At 32.0% G+C, this 18,518-nt stretch overlaps 1 protein-coding gene across 1 annotated transcript in view; it reads right to left on the reverse strand.

Annotated features, from left to right (window-relative positions):
- Positions 1-1,978: 1,978 nt before the first annotated feature.
- Positions 1,979-18,518, reverse strand: part of LOC129234163 (neuropeptides capa receptor-like) — a 105,075-nt gene continuing 88,535 nt past the window's right edge. Inside the window, exon 7 of the mRNA XM_054868080.1 lies at positions 1,979-2,343. Coding sequence (XP_054724055.1) covers positions 1,979-2,343 — 365 coding nt within the window. The remainder of the gene's footprint in view (positions 2,344-18,518) is intronic.

Below are 18,518 nucleotides of genomic sequence, written 5' to 3' on the forward strand. Positions count from 1 at the left end.
TTTTTTTTTTTAAACCTTCATATAATTAATTTTGACGAAATTCCTTTATATTTAAACTTATTTTCTTTTATAATTTTTATTTATCCAGTAACTTATCAATTTTGCTTTTAAGTGTGAGCTCAACATCTACTTCTTTTATTTGTTTATCGACGAAACTTGTTAATCATATGGGGACATTATCTTGACTCAGCTTGACTTTGGCCCCTAAAAAGTAGTTTTATCGAAGTAAAATGTTGCCATTAACCTGATCAGAAAAGTTTATCTCACTGCAGATATTTTTCGTTAACATGATACTCGATATTAAATTGAGATTGTTAATGCAGTTTGATTATCTACTGGTTAGTTAAACTGTTGTTTAAATAATTACATAAGACATGTCTTCTGAGCAAAAATAAAGTCAAATTTTACCTTTCCTTTTAAACAGCATTTCTGAACAATGCTATATAAACAGAGATTCGTTCAATTTAAGCAGAAATGCTTGAAGTTTATAATTAAAAGTATACATTACATCACAGAGTTAGGGCTTTTTCTTTGTTGTAGCTGAAATTCCAGGAGATTTTCCACAGAAATGAAATACCTAAGTACCCATTTTTCTTTATTTTGTCTAGCTCCAATTAATGCTTAATTTGTAAAATGTTATTACACTTATTGTTTTGTGCTATAAATTTAAAAAAGGACATATCTACTAAAATACTGTGAAATGAATACTGTGAAAAGAATATGATGATATTGAGAGAAACAACTTAAAATGACGTGTATATTTATGCTCTTTGTTATTATTGTTGAAACGCCAGTTTCGGTTAGTAAAATAATTATACATTTCTTTAGACAATTTTACATTTAGATCAGAGAAAGAGCAATCACAACAAGTGTAAGATCCATTAGCATCAACACCAAGATTTACAGATTCTTTCAAACATACTTTGTATATGCAAAAAGCTCAACATAAGTCTTAGTCATCAAGTTACTATCAGACTGAAGTAAGAGCTTTAGTTTCTAATCAATAATTTAGTTCCACATCAGAAAACGATCATGTACAAATACAGTTCAACAATTCAATGTTTAGTTCTATGAGTTTTGTTCAGAAGCATTCATTTTAAACTATGAAAAGAGAATGACATTTGAATGAATGTCGGATTTTAAAAAAAATGCTTAATGCCCACAGTGAAGAAAGAAACGGTAAGCCATCGCTCCAGTTTGAAGCTTACTACACACGAGTTTAGTTACGAAAAAATTAAAACACAAGAACGGATATATAATTAGAAAATAAGAAGGCGGAGCACTTTCACTGAAAAATTTCAAAACCAAATCTTATTTTTCAAGAATCACAATCGTTTCTTTTAGTCCATTCGTTAATGATACTTTGTTCAAAAGTCTGCCTTCCAGCATGTTATGATGCATAATATTTGAAACCTTTTTTTAGATATGTTACATAAGAAACAATATATAAGAAACAATAATCAGCTTAAAACTCAACTATATTTTATATTCTGCTTAAGTAACTAAATTCCAAAAAAATTAGTTGATTTATATTCTAATTTATATCTTAACTGTACAAAGAAAACATAATTGAGAGATAGAATTAAGCTCATGAATCCACGATCCTCCTTCAAAGATTGTGAAATGCATCTCCTTCTTAATCCGTGAAAAAAACAAGTCTCTCCAAAATTCAAACTTATGCGTCTGTCAGTCTTATCCTAAGATTACATTCGCCAATGGTTGTGGACGTTCCGTCTTTCTTAAAGTTACATTCTCCAATGATTGTGCGAAGTTTAATAGCTACGTTTTCTTTTCTACTGTAAAGTTCAATTTACTAATGGTTATTAGTTTTGGTTGCAATTTCTCAGCTTTTATTTTAAGGTTTAATTTTTTTAAAAATTTTGTTCAAAGTGGTTTAAACGTTAATGAAATAATATTGTTAAAATTTTGTCCAAATCTTTTATAAACTGTCTGCCATAACTTTGCTTTTAACTTAAAGTTACATTCGACGATGATTGTTGTGTTCAGATACCCAACTTAAAGCTGTTGAGTCCTTTTCGTGGTTGCAACTGACCCTGTATCGAGAATTCTCGCACTGGAACGCGGACATCTCCCTGTCGTGTTGGACTCGTTCTCGGCAGCACCCGCCGAAGGTATCCATGAATGCCTGCCGGAACTTCACGGACAGAACTTGGTACAAGATTGGATTGATGGTGGCGCTCAAGTAGTATGTGACGCCCGAGATGTACGTCAGAACGGTAAATGTCACTAGTAGAGTGGGCGTCACTTCCTCAACGTAGATGGCCAGGAGACGCTGAGCGTGGAAGGGGGACCAGCATATACAGAAAGAAATGACCACAGCCACTGAAACATAAAAAAAAGAAAAAGTATATAACAAGCACATTATATTAATGTATTATTTCAGAGAAAAAAATTAAGCTAAACAAAACATGTTTTTAGCCTTATAATTCGATTTTAAAAATATGGCATAAAAAAGAAACAAACTAGCTGAAAAATATTATAATTTATTATAAACAACTTTTATACATCATTCAAGTTCGTTACATCTGTCAACATTATGTTGCTATACACAACTGTTCCAAATTTTTTAATGTGCCGAAAATCTAAAATAAATGAAGGTTATCAGTATCTTATAATGATAAACGTAAAGCATTAAAATACTTATTTGTCAACTCCCGACACATGATGTGTACTCACCAAAAGATAGTTAAAACATAAACTGTGCTTAGATGTCAAATCTGGATCCATAATGCCGAGAGTAGATGATAATTATTTACATAGTTTGCACAATTAGGCTAATCAATCACATCTTAGCCATAATGTCTGACCACCACATTGTTAAAAAATCTGAAGTTTTACGGTAAAAAGTATTGCCATCAACGTTTCCAGTACTTTTTACCGTAAAATTCTATTTTGATGTAATATTTTACGGTAGAAAAAGTTAGAGCGCTGTAGCTAGTTAAGCTGAATCAAAAAAGAACCAGTTGCAAACAGTGGGGTCCGAACCTGGGATCATTTTGTTTTTAGACTAGTTCTCTAACCTCTATACCAAACAGGATTCGACAGAAGAGCAAACATGAAGAATTATATGCTCCAATCCATAAGTTACATGATGTATTGATTAGCACTGCAATCGCTTAGTTTTTCTGCTAAAACGTAATGTAAAATTTTCTTTCCTGTAAACATTTCATTTTATCTGAAAAATTTTCTCTCCTGCAAAACATTCCATTTTATCTGTAAAATTAATTGTGAAATTTTCTTTCCTGTAAACATTCCATTTTATCTGTAAAATTTACAGTGACATTTTCTCTCTTGTAAACACTCCATTTTATTTGAAGAAGTTCCTGAATTTTTATCAGTGTCAAAGCAACCATTTACTTAAAATGTCATACAGTTTTCCGAGCTATAATGACAGGTTACCATTTTAGTTAAATAGTTTCCTTAGCAGTACAGTGATTAAAATGGGACCCTTGTGAGACAACCACGAAAGGTCACTGTAAAGTTGCAGCTTCTTACAGGTGTCAGTCCACGGCGACGTCACAAAGTGACGTTGCAAATGATATCTTGATTGTTTAGTAAAAAAGTGATGGGTCACAAATTAATCATTGCAGAACTCTCGTAGTAAAATCATACGAAATATGACACATATTTGTTGCAGAGTGACTTGTGAAACGTCAAAATTCTGTCACTTTGTTACTCTGAGCTTTGTTATTCGCAATGACGTTACTGTAGTTTTCTCGTGACATGCTGAGCTATCAGGACAAGTCACTAACTTTTAGGGCCATAATGCCTAAAATCCGAGGGAATAATTTACATAAGTTTTATTTGAATAAGAAAAATATTCCCGATTCAGAATGCCGAGCAGTGACTTTAAATATTTACAAAGATTGTATTTGGACTAATTAGTCAACTAATACGAAATAATACTAGACACTAAAGTCTAGGGAAATTATTCCCGAGTCATAATGCCGACCACCAAAGGCAAAAATTTACATACATTTCATTTGAGCTACCCTCTATAGCAAAAAAAATGATGCATTAAGAAGGAGTGATCCAATTGAGACAAAAATTGGTAGAAAAGAAGTCAATGCACAGAATAGTAAATGATTAAATTCTCAGAACAATTGAATAATTTATGTCAAAATTACAGTAACTTGAATAAGGTATTGACCCGCCTCTAGCCTGGATTCAAGCTGAAGCACGGCGTGGGAACCACCGATAAAGCTCCCGGAGGGAGTCCTGCGGTATTTCCGGCGAAATTCGCTCCAACTATCGGACGAGGTTATCAACATTTCTTGTAAGATGCAATCGCCATCCTATCATATCCCAGACATGCTCGATGGGAGAGAGATCTGGCGATCTGGCAGGCCACGGAAGAGTTTGACAAGCTTGCAGACAGTTCATAGCAACACGTGCCGTATGTTATCTGACATTGGGCCTTTGAAAACCTGCCGATGGTACTGCAAAAGGAACGGCAGCAAAACAGGTCATAGTATGTCGTCGACGTACCACTGTGCAGTAAGTGTGCCTCTAATTACGGCCAAAGGGGTCCAGTTATCAAAGGAAATGACACCCCAGACCGTAATACCTTGTTGAGGGCTAGTGTGCCGTGCAAAAGTGAAACCAGAATCCCCCCCCTCTGTCCTGGGTTTTTCCAAACACGTCTTCGATGATCGTCATGACAAACTTGGAAGCAGGATTCGTCGCGAAAGACTATACGTCCCCAGTCGGCACTATTCCAACCTGATCGAGCTATGCACCACTGTAATCTGGCTCGGCAGTGTGCAGGCGTCTGTGACAGGTGACGTAACGGTCGGCGAGAACGTAGATTTCGTTGTCCCAACCGTCTGTAAATGGTCATGATGGAGCGAGTGTTTGAGTTGAACGTCTGATGGTTCATAGAGATGAAGAAAGCGCTGTGACAGCTCATGGACAATCACTCTGTCATCCTGACGAGCGATTCTCCGATTTGACCAACCGGCCTCTTTCAATCGAATGAAACGACCTATTTTAAACTCTGAGCGGCGAGGCATTTTTTAGTTGTTGAAAGGTAATCTGAATCGCAATCAAAACGAATTTTTTAAAAACCGTTGAAGAACTGCTCTTTATATACATATGCTGGATGCTCAGTTTCGATGCGGTGGATATTGTGAACTATTCATTCATTGGACACCAAATTTTAATCATTTGCATATTTGGACAAAACACTCATGCATACAAAATTTCAAAGCAGTCGGATGATTGCTTCTTGGTGCGTCGATTTTTTTTGTTATAGAGTGTAATTAATCAATTGACAAGAAATATTATAAGACCACCAAACGCCTTAACATTGATTGTATTTATTCTACTTTTTTACTTCCTGAGGTAATTGGCTCGTTCCTCATGAAGCACATTTTGAGAGAGCTCTTTATTTTTTTTTCCTTTTTTTTCCTTTTTTTTGCCCAGTTTACACGACGTGTGCATACTTTTTTCCCATCGTCACATCCACACATCCAAAGAATACCTTTCCTTTCGATTATTTATCAGAATAAGATATCAGAACATTACAATGCTTTTTCCTTTCAAATAAATATTTAAGTAAAGAGGGAAAAAAAGTAATTGCATAAAAATTAGAAATATTATGGTAATTATTATGCTATATGTTTTAAAGTTTCAAAACCTGTAAAACATATAGCAGACAAGTGCAGCTAATTTCTTGTTGCATTAAAGATTGAAATTTAGGGAATCTCATTAATTTTTTAAAACACTGTAATTTAAATTTCATTTTGAAATTTGAAACTTTATATTTTACCTTCGGAATTTCGGACGGTATTTCTCCCACAGTTCGGGTAGTTTTTGCTGCTTTTCGATATTTCAAAATATTCCAGTTAAAATTTCATAAAATTATATTTTATCTTTTATCTGAAAAATCACTTTATCCTCTTTTGAAATACGTAGATAATTAAATCGTATTTAGAACACAATTGTTGTCACAAAGAAACAGTTGAATAAGTTTTGGTAGCCCAGAAGAAAAAAAACAAAATCTCATACGAAATATCAAGTTTCTAGGCTTTCACTCAGAATTTACGACTTGTATGAACCTTTAGTTTTCAAAACAGAAAACATGATAGCCCAAAGGAGTTTATCACAGGTTTTTCTTTGTGTGAAAACTTGTGCATTTGCACAAAAACATCCTTTGAATTTTAATAATTTGAAGAATGCGCCAAAAGATTTTTTTCTTTGGAAATAATATAATTAAAAATGTTATTCATCAACTATACGAAAATGCCTATAATCGATTGTGTAAGACAAAGTGAATTTGTATGGTTTTAAGTTCTAACACGATATAGGCTCGAGCTTCATCATTCAGAGGAAGATACGGCGCTCTAGTCTCGCTTGAGGTTAATGCTTTTGATGTTATCGCGCATAGTAGACTCAGGGTTAAGTTGATGCAAAGACTATTATTTTCGAGCGCTATGTGCCTAGAACTGAGAATAGTTTAAAGAACCAACCAGCGTATGGTATTTTAACATTTGTATGTGAGAGAACTTGTTATTTTTTTGAAAGAGCTTTTTGTTAAAAAAAATTTCTTGTATACAAATGTAAATTTAGTGCTTTGCTTTTAACTGTCGCATAAGACTTTAATGTGTTTATAATTATTAATTATTCTTGTTATTGATTAAAGAAATTTCTCTTCAAATATTTGAAATAGCCCTTTTTGGTAAGGTATCCGTACTTTTGGTTGTATTAACTGTAAATCAGACTTACGTCTACCATCTAACTTGGATAAAAACTTTTTGTGACTCATCTCAAAAAGTAACTCTTCGAAACTCAAGTTCGTTGCTCATTACGTCAGCATGACAGATTATTCATTTGTGTATCAACTTGCCCTTCGTTATTTATATAGATGGTACAATTCAAAAAAATAAAAGCATTAAGAAAATCTTTATACAAAATAATTTTTTTCAGCAAAGATGTTGAAACATTTATAAAAACGAATTAAAAACTCATTTACATGATTTTTTCTGGCACTTAACATTAGTTACAAGAATTACAGGGTGTGGCAAAAAAAAAAAGACAAGCAATTTTCTATGTAATTTCATTAAAAAAAATTAAATAAGCGAAATTTAAAAAACAATAACATAAGCAAACCTTTAGCAATCAATAAATTTAATTGATTTTAAACTGCCGCCTTTTGCAGTGACACAGAGAAGCAACCGCTTATTGAAATTTTGAGCTAAGGGTCACAAGTCTAATGCCTTTAATCAATCATCTCTTAAGCAATTGCTTTAGAGAGTCCAAACGTTTGTGTACTTGAGGGTAGACCTTAGACTCTAAAATAGGCCATACAGTGTAATCCATGGGATTGAGGTCTAGCTAGTAGAGTGTGCACTCTACAAATGATATCTTCACTCTACAGATGATATCATGTCAAGAAAATGCGTCTTGCACTACTCTTGTCTTTTGATCGTATAAACTGTTGCGTAATGTCCAATCTACATTGCCGAAGTACTCTTAGGCCCACAGAAGTACAACACCTTCTAAAATGTCCCTTTAGTACACTTTTTGTTTCATTTTACCGCTCTTATCTACAAAAACCAGAGAATGTTTGCCACTTGTACTAATTCCATCGCACAGACAAGGCATGACTTCGGATTTTGGCGATGTTCAACATTTGCTAAGGTGATTGGAGTGTCTACAGACCAAATCCTATGGTTTTGGGAGTTATGAGTTGGTTGAACTATAAAGCTCACCAATGAAAGGTATCTCTTCCAGCGCGAACTTGCGAATCGTCTCAAACTTCTCTGACATCTTTAGAGTCATACATATTTGTTTTCATAAGCAAAAGGTTGACCTTTTTGGAACATATAGAGCTTTTGCTCAAACTCTTTTTTTTTTTTTTGCCCTGAACCACAGTGATCGGTCACATATTTCCGTCTCACAAACGACGTCTTTCATAGAAACCCGAGGATTTCATTGATCTCACTTTTGGATGACCTGACGTTTAACGGAAATGTTACGTTTTTGTGCAGTTTCTGGACGTTGACCATCATTTCCAAACCACTTGAAACAGCATGTTGCATCAAACACTGTTTTCCAAAGCATAAGAAGAAGAAAAATCGTTTTCCTTGCTTAAACAACATTAAAATAGAAGGTCACTTTCTTGAAATTGTAAAATAAAAAAAAAGAAAAAGAAAAACAATGCATTTTCTTGGAGATAGATAATAAATTATTTTCCAGTTAAAGTGAGAGACGAAAATAAATAAAGACACTCATTACAAATAATTTACTTTATTTAAATTCGAAGGTGCAAGCTTTGTCCGGATTTTTTTTTTCCCGCACTCTGTAGAAAATCAAAATATAAAGTGTGTATCAACTAAACCTGGTCTACCTTAAAAATCCACCGTCAAATGCATTAAGTGCCCATGCGGTGACAAAAAAGTTTTCCAGTTTTCTTTTAAAGAAATGCGACAAGAAAAAAAAACGAAACATTCATATTTACCAAACCAGAACAGCCAATAAGGTTCAAAACAATCGAATGATATTGAAACCATAACCTGATGTTTCTTTAAAACTTTTTAAGCGTAATATTTACGCTCATAAATTTTCTTTTAAAAGTTAGAATGTAATGTTTACCTAATTAAATGAATCCCTGTATGATATTTTTCATTAAATGATTGTATTACTTCAGCAATTATATATCATAATACATACATGTATTAGTATATTTACCTTCATATAATCGAGTATGCTTCTGTGAAGAGATTTGATTCAGCATACTGAGATAACAAAGGGGAAAAAATAGCTTTTATTCAATTTCTCAAAGTTTAAACTAATTCTTTTCTTTACTCACTTAAAAATGTTTCCATACAATAGCTCAAACATATTTTATAATTAATAGTAAATAAATAGTTAGAAATTTATTTGATAATTTCTAAGAACAATAAAGGTATTTAATTACTGTAAAGCAAAAGTAATTTTTACACAAAGACTTATGCGTACTATATGGATTTTGCTTCTGTTTAACTTAACGAAACACAATTGTTATTTATTTTAATCAACATATTGCAAGACAAAGTAATATTATTCAAAAAATGAAGAGTCAAAATTTATATTCATATCTCCGTAATTATTTGTATCAAACACATAATTGTTCTCTGGGTATCCGTTTTCTGCAAATATTAAAACTTTCATTTAATCAAAACAATTAATCCGGTAATAGTGTTAATTCATTTGTTTTTTGTTCAGAATGTTTTTTAATCTAAACAAAAAAAAAGATTAAAACTTCGTCAAAAGCTTTGAAATGTCTTGTACTTGGATGAAAAAATGTAATTTATACTTTCATTCTTTTTTTACACATATAAAAAAAATTTAATTTCTATTATAAAAATTTGCTTGACCCGTCACGAAGAAAAAGCTATCATTGTTTTTAAAATAATTTGTGTGTTTATTCTTTTTACTGTCCCATATGGTAGTCATGGACAGCAAGCAATAATATCGAAAAACATATCAATCCAATAACCAAAACAAATGGTGTGTGTTTCATCTTCTGAAGTTTGAAATGTGGATTATTTACTAAATGGTGCATTATACCAAAACAAAGAGTCGGGAAAAAGCTTTTTGTTAAATTTAAAGTAAGAAAACACAGTCTAAAGTCAAAGAGAATAGATAATGCATGAGAACAAACAAAAATATATTTTAAGGAATATTTCCAAAAGCTTTGTGGATATGGGTCAGTTTGTTTTCTTCTCTCTAAAATGACAAAACGGAAAAAAAATTCTTACTCCTCTCATGTGTTAAAGAAAAAAGTAATGTATGTGAAGCATTAGTGGACATTGCATTTCAATTGTACGCCTTTTTGGCATCAAAGAGAGATTAATACTAATGGAATATATAGAAAGCTTACAATAGTTCATTTATCGATATTGCAATTTTATTTTAAGAAATTTTTTATACCTTAATCCATAATTGCGCAGGTTTCTTATTTTTACTTATATGTTTGCACTTCATTTGTTTAATTTTAAACTTTGGAATTTAATCATTATGTGTTTGAATATAAAGAACTATTTCGAATCACAACATGAAGTATATCAGATATCCTATTTTTTTGTACTTAAAAAATTATGATTTGAATGTTTTGCGAGTGTCACCAGAACTGGAGTTGCGTATATTCAGTTGCAACAGATTTGTTTTCATGGAACCATAAAGCTCACGTTGCTTTTTCCTATTCCGTAGCCATTTGGAGATTGAATCAATCTATAATTTTTCCTGAGACATGCTTTTGCATCATGTATCTACTTATGTGAAAGCTAGTTATTTAATGTGTAAAATTTTGTAGTGCAAAAATGTTTTTTGTTCTTTCCAATTAAAAAAAAAAGAAACATGTACGTAACGTTTTTTTTTCAAGTCAAGAATGAAATGCACTCAGTAATTCTGGCCGACTTTTACTTCAGAACATTTTACAGTCTTGGAAGCGAATTTGTTTTTATAAATATTTTATTAATATTTTTATTTATTGGTTGATAAAAACAGCACAAATATTCTCTAATTTGAAGATTAAAAAAAAAAAAATACGCATTTTAATATTACTACCATCTTAAAAAACGGATTAGGAATACTCGGAAAGCAATGTAATCTAATGTTCACATAGAGCACATATGTGTACAAATTTCGTTCGATTTCATTTAGTTGTTTTTGCTGTAGAGCGGTCACACGAAACCGCACTCACAGACAGAGAGATAGACAGACAGACATTTTAAAATAATGGTCAAAATGAACTCAGCAAACCTCAAAACCTTCAAATCCGTCGAAATTCAAAAATTTTCCCAATTCCAATATTTTCTTATACACTATTAGATACAGAAGAAAACAAAAACATTGCTTTGTTTCGTTTTCATAATTTCAAATTTCATTAACATTTCATATTTTTTCTTAATAACTAAAATCATCAAAAATCACACTCAAAGCGTAATGACATATGCATTAAAAACGTTTTTTAATATTTGCATAATGTAGTCGGTGCTTGATAGTTTTAATAAATTTCTACGTATAAATAAAAAAAGCACTCAGAACTTAACTTGCTTACTTTCCCATATGCCAGCGTTTTTTACAACGAGGACAATTTTCTGCAGGCAAACTATAAGAATCTAATAAAGAAATTAACGAAAAACATCCTTTCATAATGTTAGGAGATATATTTCAGTAACTTCCAACTCTTATGAGCTGCAGGTTCGTAAATGATTACCACTAAGTGCACACAAATAAATGTCTCGTAAATGATAAATACTATGTAAAAACAAATAAAGATCTCGTAAATACTGTATACTTAGTGAAAAAAAGGCATCTTTGATTCAAATAGGAAGCTAATCAGAACTGTACAAAACACATTCTTCATAATGCTAGGAAGTATATTTCTTAGAGTAGGAATTATAAATTGAGGGAGCAAGTTGTTCAATCATTGGCGCAGTAAAAGCTTGGGCAAAGATCTCAAGTCATGTGATTTAACAACGAAGAATGGTTGACAACTTTTGTGTATTAACAAATCACAAAAATAATTATATGAGAAGACTTTTAGCAATCAATAAATTATTTGGTTTATAACTGGCCGCCTTTTGAAATAATACAGAGGTGCAACTACTTATTTAAATTTTCATTCAAGGACCGCAAGTCCTTTTATCAATCCTATTTCCTATAAAGCAATTGGTTTTAGAGAGTCCAAACTTATGTGTAGTTTAGGGTAGATCTTTGACTCTAAAACAGGCCAGACAGTGTAATAAATGGGATTGAGGTCTAGAGAGTAGAGCGTCCCACTCTAAAGACGATATCATGTCTAAAACAGTGAGCCTTGCACCGGGTCTTGTCTTTTTGGCCGTATGAACTGGTGTGGAGTCAAATCGAAATGTCCAGCCTACATTGCTATGCTGAAGTGCTGTTAGATCCACAGAAGTACAACAACTTCTAAAATGTCCTTCTGGTACAATTTTTGATTCATTTTTGTGACCCTCATCCACAAAATAACAGTGATTGTTTTGTTGCTTATGCTGATTCCATCAGAGACAAAGCCTGACTTCGGATTTTGACGATATTTAACAATTTCTAAGGTGCTTGGAAAAGTCTGTAGACCAACTCCTATTTTTCTGGAGGTTATGAGCTGGTTGAATGATAATTCAGTAAAAGATATCTCTTCCAGCGTGGACTTGCAGCCTGCCTCGAACGTTTCTGGCATTTTTGAAGTCAGACGAATTCCTGAACTTTTTGGAACTAGTAAACTTCTGTTTGAGCTGTTTTTTGCATATAGTCGGACTTAATGGTCACAAATCCCCTCCCTCCCCCCCCCCCCCCCCCCCCCCCCCACATCTCACGAACGACTTATCTCGTGGAAACTCAAGGATTTCATTGAACTCACTTTTGGATGACCTGACTATTAACTGAAATGTTCACTGTTCGTTTTTGTACTTTCCGGACATGAACTATCATTTCCAAGTCACTTGAAGCGACCTACCGCATCAAATACTGCTTGCTGAGGCACAACAAGCAAACGAACTGTCTTTCTAGATGGTTAAACAACTTTAAAATAGTAGGTCTTTAGCTTTAAACTGTATGAAAACCGAAAAGCAATTCATAATCTAGGAGATATATTGTAAAATATTTTCTAGTAAAGTGAGAGACAACAGTAAATAAGACACTGATTAAAATGAAATTACTTTACTTCCATTCAATGATGCAATCTTTGTCCGAAAGTATTTTTTTTTCTCATTTTTACTTATTTTTAATACTAATAATGCATGTGCATGAGAAAAATCAGGTTAAGATATATAGTGCTATTCGATATAACACTATATATCCTAACCTGATTTTTCTCACCATGTTTATCACCATTTTTATCACCACAACCATGTTCTGTGTTGTATCGAAACCGTGTTATACGAGACTTCGAAATAATGGATTCAAGGAATGTGTTCCGTGTTGATTCGAAAGCAAGTTTTAAAAAACAAAGTATAGAATTGGAGTTATTATCAACAATTAACAGAATGTATTAAACAAAAGTGAAATTCCACATTTCATTAATATAACAATCCTGTTGTATCAAAACCATGAAGCATTAAATTCAAGTTTCGTACCGTGTAATATTGAACCCGTGTTATAATAATCGCAAATTTGGTACCGCGTAATATCGAAACCGTGTTGTAGAAGTTCCGTGTTATACGAGAGACGCCTGTAGTTCCTGATCAAATGACCCTAAAACATTTTATTTATTAAGTAAAATACGAAAAAGAGAAAAAATTGTTATAATAACTCGGTTTTGTTCAAAAGTGCAGGTATGACTGCTTTTACTATTGCGCTTAGCACGGTCGTATGAATAAACTGAAACTCCAGTTCAAGTTTTGATTCAGCTTTAGAATCATTACGCAGTTTTGGTTTGGGGTTTCTGTATTAAAGGAAAACCAATACAGATTTTGGATTGGAGAAAGTCAAAACTCAATAGCTTTCATTTCCAAACACTAAGAAAGGAAAATCATACTTATTTTTCTTTCAAACAATATCAATCATGTCTGAAAGACAAAAATTACAATTATTATTTCAAGTTTCAAAGGCAATCTAAAAACGAAAATGTAATTGTTATGATTGGATCACCTTACCCAATATTATTGGTTGAACGACGACTTGACATATTTCTTGTGTTTGACCAATGAAGCTCTCAGTTATAAAACAAAAAGTTTTTTTTTTCTAATTGAACTTACCTTTATGTGTACTTCTGTCAAGCAGAAAAAGAAGATGTTTAGATTGCATATCTTTTTTAATGCTTAACCATTTATATTTTCCCAGAAACACAGAGCTATTAAGAAATCCTATTTTTATTCATAAAAAATCAATTTTTCTCCAATTTTTCCCAAAAAAACCGGTAAAGACCGGTTTTTTCCAACACTTCAAAATTTCCAGAAATTTTACATCTCTATATTTGGATAACAATTTTGATAATTAAATGCTGCTTCGTCATTTTATTCTCTTTGTTTCTCTCTCTCTCTCTCTTTCTTTTTTACGGCTCACTCTTTCCCTTGTTTATTATAGCACGACTGCCCATTTATTGACTTCTATTTTACTTTGAAATGAATAAATATCGAAAGAAGACAGATTAAAGCTGTTGTTACATAAAAAAAACGTTTAAATAAAATCTTACTTAAACAAATCCGTATAGTAGGAATACAAAAAAAAATTATCATAATGAAATCTTGAAAATAATGATTAATTGAGTTTATTGTCGAAAGAGAATGCTGAGATTTTCTCTCTCTCTCTCTTCCTCCTCTAATTTTTCGGAATATGTGCATAAAATACTAAGCGTTTAACACATTGTTTTTCTTTAATCAAAAAAAATAATAATAAATAAATAAATAAATAAATAAATAAACGAAACAAAACAATCGTTTCAACTGCAATTAAGTAAAAACTTATGTGACGAAATTTCTAACGATTTCATTATGTTCGCATTAAAGTAAAAGTAATCAAGAGATGCAACGTTGAAAAAAAGTCATTAACTACTTCATTAAAAGAAGATTTTTTTTTCCATGCGTACTAAATGCAAATGAATTGAGCATTGAGTTCTCAGTTCCTGATTTAAACCGAGTTTTGCATTACTAAAAAGCTTGTCACTTTCTTGATAATTTATACTTATGAGATTTGTAGTTAAAAAACTTAACTCTGCCTGTGCTAAACTTATGGTTAACACATTTCAAGAACGCGATTTCAAAGTAAAATATTCATTGGAAGAAAAAGTTCAATAAATTGAGTTAAGCTATATTGTTTGCTAATTCACTAGAAACTTTTAAAAAAAATGTGTTTGTCAAACAAAGTTGCATTTGTTAAATTCAATATAAACATCACAATATCCATATCAAGTTCCAAAACCTTTTTATGCATGCATCACTAATGTGTTGTTACATAATTTCTGAACTGAATGAAATCTTATTTGAAGAATGAATAAGATATGCAAATTTATTAAAGTCATGAGAGAAATTCTAGTGCTTTGATGCAAAACCTTTCATTTTACTTCATGCAAATTTATATTGATTAGTAATTTTATTTTCTGTTCATTAGCAGCTTTGTCCATTTTGCTAACCAAAATGATTTTATATGTACTTCTTTTTATAATGCACTTTGTATAGTTAATTTTAGTTTACAAACTTTGGTATGTATTTAAAACAAAATTTCAAATTATTCTTTCTCCCACCGGCTTTTGCTTTCCCGTAGGAAGTTATTTCAGTGGGCATTATATAGTGTATTTTATTTTAATTGAAGTGAAACACATGATTTAGTGTAAATTAAATACTTTTGATGTATGTTTACAACCGCATTAATCAATTAATGATTCACGCCTACACAGAATCAGCGACAAAATAATCACTGCAATAATAGACTGTATCTAACCACGAAATCATACGAAAAACTGTTTAACTCGGGGAAAAAAATAAATAACAATCAAAAAAGCGAAATGATTTTTTTTATCTGTCAGCTATCAATAAAGGCTTCCGAAATAATAAAATAACGTCAAAATTAAAAACTTACCAAGAATAAGAAGGTATCATTCGATTTCACCGTCTGCATGTGGCAGGACATCCATGTCTTCCATTACTCACCGAAACTCACTGAATTTGGTGACTTTTCAAAAAAAAAAAAAAAAAGGCAATACTTAAGACCTTATGTTTCGATAACGGGGACGCGTGAGCAAATCATTTATGCCTCCAAAATCATGTTTTTCAATGTACTTCTACTTATTTAATTTTTTTTCATCATTGCACTATCGTGTGGTTTTCTGGGAAACATATCGATTTAATACAGATGATTTACAACCTAAATGAAGCACAAATTATCAAAAAAAATGCATCATATTTCTATTTTAAGGCTAGAATGGAGCCTCTTTATCAGTGCAACAAACCAAAACGTAACCATAAGTCTTGAGATAGTTGAACGTCAACCACGTGAACACCAGTATTTATACCAAATGTGTCAACCAATAGGAATTCGCAACAAGAGACGACAACCAACCAATCAGCGCAATCAGCGAACAAATCAACCCCGGGGTGCTACAGCATCATTAGACCAAGATCCCACTAGGCCAGACCTACCCTCAACTTGTTTCCGAAAAATTGCTACAATAGATGAAGAGTAAAAGTTGCAAATAAAAGGCGAAAATAAGAATTTCTACCTACAGTGGCTCCCAAAACTGTTCGTACACCTACGATTTTCAATGCAATAGGCCCCTATTCATTGATTAGAATTAATATTTCGAAATAGGTATTTAATTATAAGATCTATGATCAATTTTAACAAAACTACATAGATTTTTTTTTTAAATAATAAAAATATTTTTTTTTTAAATTAAGAATCAAAAAGTGGCGGAAACTATCTCACAAAAGTCTTTGTACACTTTAAAAAATGTCTATAGATTATTGAATAATGTAACGTTTTATTAAGTTATTATTTAGTAGAATATCATGCAGTATCACCAACACTTTTTAAACATCCGGGAATAGATTTCATCCTTTTTTTTTTTTTTTTGCGTTATTTCCAAGTAAGTGTTCAATCACACTTCGAGTTTTACTGCTTCTAGCTCTATTTTCGTTTCAAAGTCGTATTTTCATAATTTAGCCTCCAGATATCTCTAAAAGGTTACATTCAGTTCAAATCCTGAGATTTAAGGGGTATTTACTAAACTTTAGGACAATTTTCGAGGCACCAACCGCAAACGTTGAAAACTGTGTGCTTCTTATCGTTAACTTGATAAAATTCAAATTTGTTTCCGATAACTAAATTTTCGGCTAAGAGTTTGAAATTGGTTTTTAAAATATTTAAATGAACCGCAGGATTCATTATTTCATCAAAAAATTCCTAACTACCAAGTCCTAATGCTGATATGCACCCTCACACAAGAACACCTTCACCGTCCTGATTAACTAATTCAACTGTAAGTTAGGCATTTAATTCCTAATTTTTTCTTTTATTTACAATTATGCAACAATTTAACTAAAAATGTTAAATGCATTTTTATCTGTAAGTAAGACGTAATTCCATAACGTTTTCATCTCATTTATAATTGGTTTTGTGACGAAAAGCGCAAGCTTTCTGTTTTTCGCAGGACCAAGAAAATTTCTGCGGAAAGAGGTCCCATTTAATCAGAGAACTTGGTGAACAATTTTAGGAGAAAATTAAGTGTAAAATTTTTCATTTAACTCTGCAGAAACTTTTAAAGCACTTAAATGTGTATTTTTCATATTTTTTTTAACTTTAAATCTCCGATCACGATTTGTCAATTTTGTCGGTTGATCTTTTCTTACCTTGTTTTCTGTCCGATTCTTTTCTTTAAATCATTTTATGAAGTAATTTACTATAGAATGGAATAAATTAACTAATTTAAAGACATTTCAAACCAATTTATCGCTACTATGAGGAAAAAATTCAAATTTCGAATGGTGTTTGTTGTTTTTACGAATACCAGCCATTTTAAAGTAATAAGCACAATATTAAAGAATAGAAAAACAAAAAAATAAAGCCAAATGATTTTAAAGGATTAGCACAATGCAAAAATAATAAAAAAACGATATATAATAATTTTAATCATGAATGTATTCGAAAATATTTGAGTGTGCGGTGACTTTTGTGCCGTGTTATTTCTCTGTCTCTTCGTTTTTTGACTCATTTCAAAAATAAGATCCGTCAATATTTTGAAAAATCTACTGGGTTGTATTTAGAATGACATGGGAATAATGTGTAAAAATATTGGATTTCATATTCGAAATTACTAAAAAACTTCAAAGTGTACGAACACTTTTGGGAGCCATTGTATTTCACGTGAACTAATCAGGGTTGCCAGGGGTTGAAAGGTGTCTAAAAATGAGTAATTTACCCTCATCGAGTTTCCGAAAATCGTTATCATAAATGAAGAGTAAAAGATGGAAATAAAACGCTTAAGTTAGTATTCCTTCCTTTTTCGTCAGGGGCTAAAAAGTGCCCAAAGATGGAGATAATTTACCCATCACCGAGTTTTTGTAAATTGTTGCCATAAATGAAGAGTAAAAGCTGTAACTAAAACGCTAAAATAAGGTTGTCTACCTTTTTCCGGTCCCTAAACAGAGTTCACAAAGGCTAAAAAGTACCCAAAATGAGTAATTTGTCCTCATTGAGTTTCCAAAAACTGTTATTATAAATAAAGGACAAAATATGTACTGAAAACGCTAAAGCAAGGTTGCCTTTCTGTTGCGTGTGAACTAATCAGGGTTGCCAGGGGGTAAATGGTGCCCAAAAATGAGTAAGTTACCCGCATCCAGTTTCCACATAAGTTCGATAAAAAAAAAATGAAGGTAAAAATATTACAAAACCAATGGTATAGGGTTGCCCAAGCAAAAGTGGTCCGATCATAGGGTCTCTTCATTTGTGGTAACAGTTTTTGGAAACACAATGAGGATTAGGTCAAGTCTAATGGGATCTTAGACAACAGTGTCTGACTATCGATTACATAGAAAGGTTAATATCCGGTTTATAGGCGG

The sequence above is a fragment of the Uloborus diversus genome, chromosome 1, assembly GCF_026930045.1.
Source record: "Uloborus diversus isolate 005 chromosome 1, Udiv.v.3.1, whole genome shotgun sequence".
In the NCBI taxonomy this organism is placed as follows: Eukaryota; Metazoa; Arthropoda; class Arachnida; order Araneae; family Uloboridae; genus Uloborus; species Uloborus diversus.